This window comes from Juglans microcarpa x Juglans regia, chromosome 6S (genome assembly GCF_004785595.1).
Source record: "Juglans microcarpa x Juglans regia isolate MS1-56 chromosome 6S, Jm3101_v1.0, whole genome shotgun sequence".
In the NCBI taxonomy this organism is placed as follows: Eukaryota; Viridiplantae; Streptophyta; class Magnoliopsida; order Fagales; family Juglandaceae; genus Juglans; species Juglans microcarpa x Juglans regia.
The window spans coordinates 16593685-16605881 of NC_054605.1; the positions used below are offsets into that span (position 1 = coordinate 16593685).

General features: G+C 36.0%; 1 protein-coding gene across 1 annotated transcript; it reads left to right on the top strand.

The window, feature by feature from the left end:
* The first annotated feature begins 7449 nt into the window (after positions 1–7449).
* On the top strand, positions 7450–10500 carry LOC121237869 (mitochondrial import inner membrane translocase subunit Tim13). Its single transcript, XM_041134776.1, has 2 exons — positions 7450–7681; positions 10129–10500. The coding sequence occupies exons 1-2, from the start codon at positions 7562–7564 to the stop codon at positions 10276–10278; spliced, it is 270 nt and encodes an 89-aa protein (XP_040990710.1). The 5' UTR covers positions 7450–7561; the 3' UTR covers positions 10279–10500.
* The last annotated feature ends 1697 nt before the right edge of the window (positions 10501–12197 follow it).

Here is a 12197-nt window from a genome sequence, read left to right on the forward strand (position 1 = left end):
AAGTTGATGTAATGTCCAGTTGCATGAAACAACTATGGAAATGAGCAAGCGAATAGTGACAGGTTTGACATCCAAGGATAAGGTTTCAGTATAATCAATCACAGGCTATTGATGGAAAACATTGGCTACAAGGCAAGCCTTGCGTCATTCAAGGGTGACATCAGCACGTAGTATGGTTTTAAGAATCCACTTTAGGCCCAAGACATTGAACGAAGGAGAGGGAGGAATGAGATCTCAGGTGGAGTTATGTAGGAGAGCTTGGAATTCGAGTTGCATGGCATGATGCGATTCGGGATGTTTAGATGCTTCCGTGTATGAAATGGGTTCCTCAAGAACCTCGGTTAGAGAGGAAACAATGAGAGAGATAGAGGGTTTGGATGAAGGCCGGCAAGAATGCCATTAATGCGCACACGGGAGCATCGAACATTTGCTTTTAATCATGTAACCATAGGATGAGTATTTTCTAGGGATGAAATCATAGGAGGGGAAACAGATGAAGAGATCGACGTAGAAGAATTAGGATTCGACAGGGTTAATGAGGGAGAAGATGGACTTAAGTGCTTTGGACTAGACGAGGGAGAAGGTGGACTTATCATGTGATCCAATGGACTGGGTAGATGAGTAAGTGGGTTGGATGAATCTAGTGGGCCAGGGGATAAGGGAGAAGGTAATGAGTCGGATGGGCTAGAGGCTAAGGAATTGGGTGGGCCATTGGGATGAGCTTGCGTGGTGAGGGTTGAAAAGAAATGAGAAGGAAGGCTGGAAGGGCTGACCATATGGGCTGAGTCATGAGTGATAGGTCCAGAATAGATGGGACGAGGCAATTCAGAAGGCTGTGAAATTGTACTGGGCTCAGATGCAAAAGGAAAGTAATTCTCATGAAACTGAACATCTCTCGAAATATAATGTGGCCCGATGTTAAATGTAAGCAACAATATCCTTTATGGTCAGGACTGTAGCCCATAAAAATACAGAGTTTGGAGCGTAAGTCCATTTTATGTTTGATTAAAATGATGTAAATTGAGCCAGCAAGCAGCTCCAAAAGTTCTAAGAAATGTATAATCAGGAAGACAATAAAAAGGTAGAAAAAGCATATGAAAGGAGATTTATTTTTTAAGACTGATGTGGGCATTCGAATGATGTGGTAGAGCATGGGTCTTGGCTTGTGGACAAGCTGAACATGGAGATGCTAGGGTACTTGAATTTGTTGGAAGTTGAAAATTACGAATGATAAAGGAAGTGACTCGGGTGAGGGATGATCAAGTCGCATATGCCAATTGTACGTATATGTATGTTCACCAAAGAGAGCATGATGAGGTGTAAAAGGTATAGAAGAGGAAGCCAAGACAGTGGTGGGAAGAACATACAGTCCATTCCTAACAATGCCTTGAAGAAGAACCTCCCAAATTTGTAAATCTTTCACAAAGAAACAAGAGGAATAAAATTCAAAGTAAATCGAATTATCTATATAAAATTGATGAACTGACAAAAGATTTCTTGTAATGGAAGTAACATGTAAGAGTTGAGAGAGAAATAAGTTGTTAGAAGGTGTATGCAGATGAGCTGAACCTGTATGTTGTATGGGAATGGTAGAGCCATCTCCAACACTGACTTGATCCGCTCCCTGATAGGATATTGAGTCCAGGTTGAGGTTTTGAAAATCACTAGTGAAGTGATTTGTGGTAGCAGTATCTGGGAACCAAGGATGAAACTGGGTTGAAGGTGCATGGGGTGTCGTGGTTGTGAGGTTAGCTGAGAGACTCGGTGGAGGTGGTGTTTGATAGGTCTGGTTGAATCTATGGTAGCAACTCAAGGTTGTATGTCCAATTTTATGACACACTTAGCAGGTAGGGCATTGGTCATTTCGATTAGTAAAAAGGTTGGTACCTCCACAACCACCGCGACCTCATTGCAGCTCACGACCTCTGCCTCTAAAATTCGAAGAAGGAGTAGGGGAGGATTTTGTGTGAGTGAGATGGACTGCCAAGGGATTTCTAGAGAGAAGTGTGTGGGTTTGATGAGCTAATTCGGACTCAAGTTAAGTAAATAACTATAAATTTGATGAGGAGTCAATGGATCAGCTCGAGTAGTGAGAGATGTTAGCAAAGAATCATAATCGGTGTCCAAACTTGCTAACAGATACATTGAAAATTCAGTCGGGGACAAAGGTTAGCTTGCGGCAGTTAGGGAAGCAGCAAGTGTTTTGGCCTTATGGAAGTAGTCGGTGATTGATTCATGGCCCTTCTTAAGTGTAGCAAGTTGAAGCCGAGTTTGCATGATGTGCGTCGATGATTGAGCTGTGAATAGATGAAGGAGAGCTAAGAGTCGAAATGATCAATTGATCAAGTTGACACCATTTGGTATACTCGAGATTGGGATTGTCATCAACCATGGGGGGAGGCATAACAGAGGAGTCATCCACATGGTTTAACAACTGATTTCCTCTGAAGGCACCATCTGAGCCTTCCACAACAGATAGTTGTCAATGGTAAGTTTAATCATAATAAAATGACTAGTTGAATTTAGGATAGAGATATTGACAATGGAGGGAGGGTTCTGGGTGGAGGTCTCGGATGAGATGGAGGAATCCATCTGGTTTGTATCTATAAGGGACGACGTGAGTCTTTACTGGTCTTCTGATACCATAATAAAGTATAGAAGAAAGAGTGTAGACCAAGTGTTTGCTGAAATGCCACAAAGTGCTCCTTTTTCCTTGCGAAAAAAATATTTCCTTACATTTTGGCCATGCCATTTACATCATTTATACAACTCAATACATAACCGACTACTCTCTATCATTGTGACTCGTGTATATATCACATAATCTCATTCTGTTTTTACAAGAATATTCTCACTCTTTAATTTATGTATTGTTATTCTAAAAGTTTTTGGACATGTATCGTGTGGTCATTCCTTTCTTTTGGTGCAATCAGCTTCATCTTTTTCTGAAGATTTACTTGCTTTATCAAGTAGGGCCTACTTTTTTACAAAAAACTTGCACAATACTTGTCTATTTAATTAGATTTGTATCTAACATTACTAGTACTTTATATTATTAATGAAGGCGGTGGTTGATCATCATGTATGTATCAAAACTGCTCCATCCGACCTAATAATTGGCTCATTTGTTTTCCCAGATGAGATGAGTTGAGATTAAAGTTAAAAAATTAAATAAAGTATTGTTAGAATATATTTTTTAATATTATTTTTGTTTTGAGATTTGAAAAAGTTAAACTATTTATTTTATTTTGTATTGGATGTTGGGAATGTTGTAATGATTAGATGAGATGAAATGAAATGAGATATTTTTTGAAAACAAAAGGAGGCCTAAATAAAACATAGAAAATATGATAATGAAGAATTGGATCGCTTCCCAGGCCATTTCTGTAATCCATGCTTCAAGAAACTAATTTAATTATATATACATCTAAGATTAACGACAGATTTCTATATAATATAATTAGAAATGATAATTAAGGCAAAAACGTAATTAAGGATCTTTTAAAAAAAATATATATTTACTTAATTCATAAATACTGAAGATGCACGATAAGAATATTGCTTTATTTTTTGGAAGAAAAACTGAGGACATCATAATAAAAATGGGAAAAAAAAATATGAACTTCTACTGAAAATGTTTCCATGCATCCATTTTGAGACAACCCAGAAAAAATGTATCATCTTGATTTTGCCGATGGAATATCGGGGATAGTACATGAATAATTAAAATAGTACTGCTGATCTCTCTCATCCTAAGAAATTAATTAAGAGCTCATGATCAGTGAATCTTCATTGCCAAAAATGAAAAATATTGTTGCAATAAAATTAAGAGAAAAGCAAAGAAATAAGAATAAAATACACACGTACAACTTGCTCAACAAATCATCATGATACCATTAATCTAAATTGCTAGATCGAAGTTCTACTATATATATATATACATATATATAACTATATATATATATATATATATATATATATATATTGGTTAATTAACATTGCTCGGCTAAAGTCTGTTTTGTGACCAATATCGATCGATCGCTACCTTGATCAATATAATACACCTGTATATATAATATATATATATATATATATATATATAGCTAGCTAGTTTTAATTTCTCCGAAAAAATAAGTACTACATGTATATATGTGTATATATATTATATCTACAGTAATTAGATTTTATTAAGGAATTTGAGTACAATAGGCCAGACGTATATATGCACATTTTTTTTTTCTTCCCTTGTGTGGTGGCAAAACCGATACGTACGTGCAAATAACAATGCCATGCAATGGTACTAGTTTCCATGCGCGCAGTTAGTCATAAATTATAGATCAAATATAGTACATGAATTCCAAGTACTCTAAAATAAGAAGAATGTGCATAAACTATAAATAGCCAGGCATGCATACATGTGATTGTACGTAGCCACAGGTTCGATAAGATTAGTTAACTTAATTAATGTATGCTTTAGGATTGATATATATATATATATATATATATATATATATATATATATATGGTACTCAGGCCAAACCGATGACCTCATCGTGCTTATAATATATATATATATATATATATATAATTTATCATAGCATAAAGGTGTGCAAGTCTTGCGCATCCCCTTTAAAAAAAATACTACGTATTGAGTCTACCATTAATTAATTTTTTATGTGGGTCACATATTTATCTACTTTTTTAAAATGAAATACGCGAAACATCTTGCACACCTTACACTTATGACTGCAAATATGATAATTTCTTATTATAATATATATTAATTTTAATTTCTTGGGCTTGAAAGTTGAGATCATGGTATTATTAATATATCATTAAATTATAAGTGGGAAAAATGTTATACGGAATTAATTAGCTTGTGATTTTGTAGGTGGTGTGATTTCTTAATTGACTACTGATCAATATATAATGTTAGGGTAGAGGAATAACTCAATTAGCTAGCTAGACTAATCACTTAATTAATTAGCTGCTATATATTGGAAAGTCATCGTTTGTATTTTCTCAGCCCATGATCTGGATGTTAGTAGTACTTAATTATATAGAGAGGAGATTCTCTAGATCTCCTCGTGAGAGATCAAAAAGGTTGATTTTGACGTAATCTTTTGCTAGGGTTTCTACTCAAGAAAAAAATAGGCATTTAGCGAACCATTAATATTATATATTCAATATTTAGGGCTTACGTCAATTCGGGTGTGGACTTATAAAATTGCTTTCAGCGTAAAGCTGATGATCAGGATCGAAGAGATCAGAAAATAAGTCATGCATGCTGTAGTACCATTTAATGGCCGTGAACTAGCTAGACTGGTTATATCCTGATCATGAACTTGAAAAGAAAATGGACAACTACTCATGCAAACTAAAAAGTGAATCATCCTTTTAGTTTAAATTCGACCCTCGAGAAAAGAAAAAGAAAAAGAAAAGGGAAACAGTAGTACGTTAAAATCTACAGGCGGCAATGTGTACGCCGAGCTAGAATGCATGTTTGAGTGATACAGGCAACATGGAGAGGAATGGGGGGATGGACATGGACTGTGATGTCTCACCTGTTTGAGTAATTAATGGACCCCTGCCTAAGCTCATTGGCATGCATATACATACATATGTATGTATGTATTATAAGTGGTAAGAAAAACTGACAAGAATACCATCCCCAAGTTTACTTCTATTTCTCAGTATAGTACTAGCTGTGTGGGCTTTCTGTATGTACAGGGAAGCTTTGGGGACCTCTCTCTCTCTCTCTCTCTAATTAAAAACTCTACCCACTTAGGTAAGCATGGAAGCATGGGGAGTAAGAACCAGAACAGAACAGGAAATGAAATGAAATAGAAATAATAATTAATGTCATATTTAGCAGCCCAAATAAGTCAGCAAGTTTGCACAACATTTAGTTACCAGCTCGTGTTCTCATCATGATGATAGAAATAAAATTAACACTAGCTCTGGAGATCAGAAAAAGAAAAAAGAATGATCATTATTCAGAAGCAATACAACGAAGTCATGCATCTAATTCAGTACATTTTTTTTTTTTTTTGGAGTATGTTGCAGACTCTTGCTGTGTAGAAAGGTAGATACAGGACCACCAGCTTCCTCCACCGAAAAAAACTCTGTGATATTGGACCACCATGTATGCATGCAGCTAGCACACTCTACAGCACTCTACCCTCCAGTTGGCGGCTACCTTGTCTTACATTTCTAATTGTCCCATCTCAAAGCGGGGGTCTATATATGCCGCCTTTTCCTCGGCCCTATGACAGATTATTATTTACACAGTCCTCCAAATCCCCAAAACCACCCACAAAGCCAAGGTCTCTAGCTATATCTAGATAGATAGCCGGCCCTTTAAACCCTAAAAACAGTAGTATATAATATATATATAGTCCCCCAAAGTTTAATTTGCATGTTGCTGAGGTGTGTGTGTCTGCATTATGCAAGCCTGGCCTAGTACTGGATTTAGCATATATTTAAGACAGAATAATATTAACACAGGTGCTCTCCAGATCTATAGAATTTTCTTTCTTTTTTAGATTGGGCTGGCATCATGTAGGGAATGAGCTGGGAGATCACATATTGATATTATTTTATACCACTTGAATATTTATATATAGGTACTGTAATAGCTAGGTTACTAATTAACTAGGCTATGCATTATTAACTTTCTTAGCAACTAAACTATTAATTTTTGTCCTAATAATGTAGTTTATGGTTGCATAAATAATGGCATTTATTGTGGTTTCTAAACTTTTTTGAGATACTTAATCACTTTATTCCTTAGGACACCCCCCCCACCCCACAACATAAAAAAAAAAAGAAAAAAAAAAGGTGATAATGCAACATTAAAGAGAGACTAATTACCACACACACACTTTTCAACTTTATGCAGTCATGTGTGATGCAATGCAAGGGCATGACCTTTCCTAGGCCGGTTGCTTTTCATCAGTTTATAGGGCACCTCTCTCTCTCTCTCTCTATATATATATAGATAGATAGATAGATAGATAGATAGATAGCTGCATCCTCCTCCTATTACATGATTTTGATGAATTAACGTTGTTTCTTTTTTGTAGGGCATGCAGCCTTCGAAAGGCTGATTTTTTGTCTAAGTAGCCTAATTAGTAGGACCTTCTAGGATGAGATGGCTTAGGATCAGATTTAAAACCTTTTAACTCAACAGACATCATCATGATTTCACCTTCCAAATCATTCAAGTGTCAACTCGCATTGTATTTGGGTTGGGATGAGGTTAAATTTAAGATGGGCCGACAAAACATCCAAGATTTTTGTAAATTTTCCACTGCTTGGACTCACTCCACCGGGCCAGGAAAGTGCAGGCCGTTTTTTAGCCCAAAATGAATAAGCATGCATAAGCCCAGCGTAAACCATCTAAACTACAAATTACAAAACAGTGTTGTGTCGTATGAGAAAGCTTTTCTAGGGTTTTGGTCCGTGTTGTGTTGTTGATTAGGGCTTAGGAGGCGGCCGAGGCAGTGCAGTGCTGTAAGGTGAAGAAAGCGGTGGAAGAAGAGTTGCAGAGAGAAGGGCAATGGATGCGTTTTCTTCATCGCCGTCAAGTGGGTCGCCATCTCAGCAGTTCTCGTCCTCGGATTTCAAGGACCAACTCAAGACCCAGCTTGCCCAGGCTTATGCCGAGGAGTTCCTCGAGGTATTTATCTTTTTTCTTTTTGGGTTTTGTGTCCTGGGTTCTGACATTTGTTGGTGAACGCTCTGATTCTTGTGGTAAAGATTTGAATTAGATTGTTTCCTTTGTTTCTGAAAACCTTTGTTCCTTTGGATAAATTATGGAACTAAAAAAAATGAAGCTTTGTGATTTGTGATTAATTAATGTTATGAATTTATTTTTGTATGAAGTTAATGGGTCATCTGTCTAACAAATTCTTAGATACATATTGGGTTGGCTACATGAAGGAATTATCTCTGACAGTCATCTACTGGTCTTTGTATCCTCGATCGAATGCCATATGTTCATTCAACTGCGTAAGCTGAGATTTTTTCAAGTCAGCAGTTTTTCCTTTTCAATTTAACTTGATACATAAAATTCTCTAATTCACTTCAAAATTTAAGTTTGTGAACAAATTCTGTAATTGGCTTTATATTTGTTAGAGCATTGGCAATGTCTAAAATTTGGCTAGATTCTCAACTTTTAGCTGTACCATCAACTTTTGGCTAGGTGAATTCACATTAGACTAGCCATCTTAAAGTGAAAATAATAATATAATATTATATATTTTAATAATATTTGACTTTTTTTTTAATATTTTGCAAATACACTTCATAAATAAGTAGAATAAATAAAAAATTCTGCCATTAGTATTGAATAAATATTAACAAATAAATATTTATTTGTTAATAAACATTAGTATCCTCAACACAGTCCACAGTCCGACATATATAAAATGAATTAGCTGTATTGAGCAACACAGTCCATAATATTTTTGAATATTAAACCAAAAAACAGAAATAAAAAACAATAGTATGGAGACTAGGATGCACAAAAAAATATATCGAAAACAAAAGAAACAATTATGAAGATGAAATGAACAGGCATCTACCCAATTTACAGACCAAAAGAGTTCCTATACCTAACAAATAGAACAAATAAAAGGGTGAACAAGGGAAGGGTGGGACATACCTATAGGGCTTGCTTGTATGACCTATATAAGAATCAAATAAGAACCATAATAAGACAATTTCATAAACTTAGATACGAAAGCTAAGTCTGGGCATGGAGCATGGAGAAGAAAAAGAAAATAAAAGAACAACAGAAACGAAACGAAAGAAACAAAAGATTCTCCTTAGTGGGTTTGTTGAGTCAGATTCCCTAAATCAATCGCATAAAAATATAATTTCCTAAATCAATTGCACAAAATTCATACCGTGGGGGGTATTTTGAATGTTCTTGAGCCACGCCGAGAGAGAGAGAGAGAGAGAGAGAGAGAGAGAGAGAGAGAGAGAGAGGAAATCGCACAGACGACGGGAACCAGCAAGGAAAGGGACTCGAGAATTTTTGGACCCAGGAACGGAGAGACAATCGATCAAAGAAGATTGAGGAAGAGAGAAAACGGAGAGAAGAGGGAGAGAAGAGCAGTGACCTTCTGAAACAAAGGGGAAAAATACGAGGGAAAGAGGGCGGGCAGAGGGACGGAACAATAAAATATTCCTTTGGTCCTTCAATAGTATATCGCCAAACATGGCTAGGAGGAGAAATTTATTGTGGCCCAAAATTAAGAAATATGGCTTTAGCTAGTTCAATGTAGGGATTTTAATTCAAAAAAAGGTAAAATTTGGACTTGGATTTGGGAATGGCTAGGCCATTGCCAATGCTCTTACCTATCGAAAAAAATTGTTACCAATAAAAGGAAAAAAAAAAATTTATGTTCGTTGATGAGGTGCTAGGCATATTTCCTTTTGACGGTAAAAATGATATGAAGACGCAATGAGTCCTGAGTATGTAGGATTATATGTGTGTGTGTGTGTGTGTGTTTGTGCTCGCATTTACATACACATACATAAATATTTGTGGAGGATTAGTGTTGATGAATAGGCTAAAAGAACATTTGTTCTAACCCTGACACTCCTCAAGTCATGTTTTGCCTAGGGACGCCTAGTGATAGGTGATCTGTTCACTGCCTAGATGTTCAGAAATTTATCTAAGGTGCCTTACTTGATGACTTTAGCTGATATATACACAAGAAGTTCCTATGCATATGTATGAACTCGGAATTGCCAATTATGAATCTTGGGAGTCACCACATTGCTGTTATAATGTGGTGATCAAACCTTCCTTGGATGATCATATTGCCAAAATATTCTAGAAAAGCTAACTAACTGCTAGAGAAGAGAGAATACATAAGATGTATTCCAAAAGGTATTAAGAATTGCCCGGTTTGCTAGATTCTTAAGAACTATTTGAGGCTTTGATGCTACATAACACTTTGATAGCTTAAATTCTCGTTTGGCAAAGGAGAGTGGATATTTCTAACTAGAGAACAGCTTCAGAGGGCATGCTGAACCTTTTTTTACTCCTTTTCAGTTCATATTTTTTATTGTTTGACTTACGTTTGTACTTTTTTTTTCCCACTTTTCATGCAGACCATAAGGGCGAAGTGCTTTGACAAGTGTATTACAAAACCAGGGTCAAGCCTCGGTGGGAGTGAGAGTAGCTGCATATCTAGGTGTGTGGATCGGTACATTGAGGCTACTGGCATTGTTAGCAAATCTCTCTTTAGTGCACAACACTGATTTTTTGGAGGGGAGAATTTCTCGAAGAATGTCAAAGTTGCATAATTTCAGAGAAACTATAGATAGACAGGTAGAGGTCCTGTGTGGTATTCTATACCAACTCTGGTATCTTTCATGCGGGAAATTTCCTTCACATTAAGAACTGATTTACGTACTCAAAATTATATCCCCTGCAAACTTTGTAACCCTCTGCATTTTGCCTGCTGCTGTTTTGGAACTAAATGCTTGGATGGTGTTGAATTGTTGTGCGCTTTAGATGTTTTATAAAATATTGTAACTGATTATAATTTTTTAAAGGATTGGTAGAGATGCTAAATAAGAAATAAAAGTTACAGTTACAAAAAGTGCAACTTCAAATGATGCCCGAAACTACCCATTAAGGTTTCCTGGAACTCCTTTTGCCTCATCTCCTCTTTGTTGCTTCTCATGTTGGTGGAAACCCTGTTCAACTTCAAACTGATATTTGTACTCCGGAACCTGTATAGGGCACGATTCAGAAACCACCAAACTCTTAATTCCATTAACACTTGCGCCCGTTAGGTCCTCAATCTGTAGGGACTCAGTTGAAACATCTCTAGCAAACCATGTAGCAAACTGGCTGTATTCCGTCTATCGCATATTTGGACACACACTACTTTCTTTTGGCTCGCTCGAGTTGCATCTAATTATGATTTTGCACTTAGTCCTCATTAAAGGGCTAGTTTCTTTGTACTAATAGTGGCTTCCAGTTTGAGAAATTTACAGTTTTTCCCTTCCTATTTCCCAGCACCAGCCAGCTTAACCTGAGGTTCTCCTCCAGCTTTTTGCAGTGATCATCTCTTACTTGCATCCTCTGCCCCTAATATGGATGGAAGACCTTCTTTCTTCATTATAGCATTCTGTCCGTTGTCTTGATCCTCGTGGTCGTTGTTGGCATAGCTGAGTTGATTTTCAAAACCAGCGCCTCAATCATAGTACCTTAATTGACTCGTCAAATATGTTTTCATATCGCTCGAGAGGTCCCACAACGTTGCATGATTTCTTTGATGTCTTAGTCTCATTTATTTTTACAGATGAGATGAGATGAGATGAGATGAGTTAAAATAAAAATTAAAAATTAAATAAAATATTGTTAGAATGTATTTTTTTAATATTATTTTTATTTTTGAATTTAAAAAAATTGAATTGTTTATTTTATTTTGTGTGAAAATTTAAAAAAATTATAATATGATTAAATGAGATCATGTTAGACAAGATGAGAATAGTTGTAAAAAAAAGAGGCTAGATTCTTTTTAAGCTCTGCTGCGTATTGGTCACGTCCTCCATGATTCACTAAGCACGGCATGCGGTAGCCAAGCCAGTAAATTATTTTGATCTTGTCGCCCTCACAATATCAAAAGGTTCACTGTCTTCTGCACAATTATTCCGAAAAATAATATTCAAAATATAATACACACGTGTATATATATATATATATATATATATATATATATATATATATTGCAGTGGTTCAACAAGCGAGGCACGTTTGCCATGTTGGAAGGAAAAAAAAAAGTTTTACCAAAATATATATAAAACCCTCTATAAAAGCAGATAACAGTATAAATTGATTAAGAAATATGTTTATTACATATTACAAACACAAAGGTAATGGTATTAAAGCTGAGTTTAGAGCATAGTAAATGATTTCGTCCATAATTATTTCAAATCCATCAATATAAAGCTTTGATGAAATACTTATGTGATCACCATTGTTAGATGGAGGGGCGCTCACGTGGGGCTAACTCCCTCCTTAACTGCAGTGTAACGTATGGCTCGTTATTTGCTTGTAATGCATGGCTTAAAGCCATGCGTTATTACCGTTTAGTATAGTCCTCCTCAATTGGTTTTTGGAACGATCTGAAATACAAAAAAGTTCTCTCTTTTTATTCTCTCTTGAT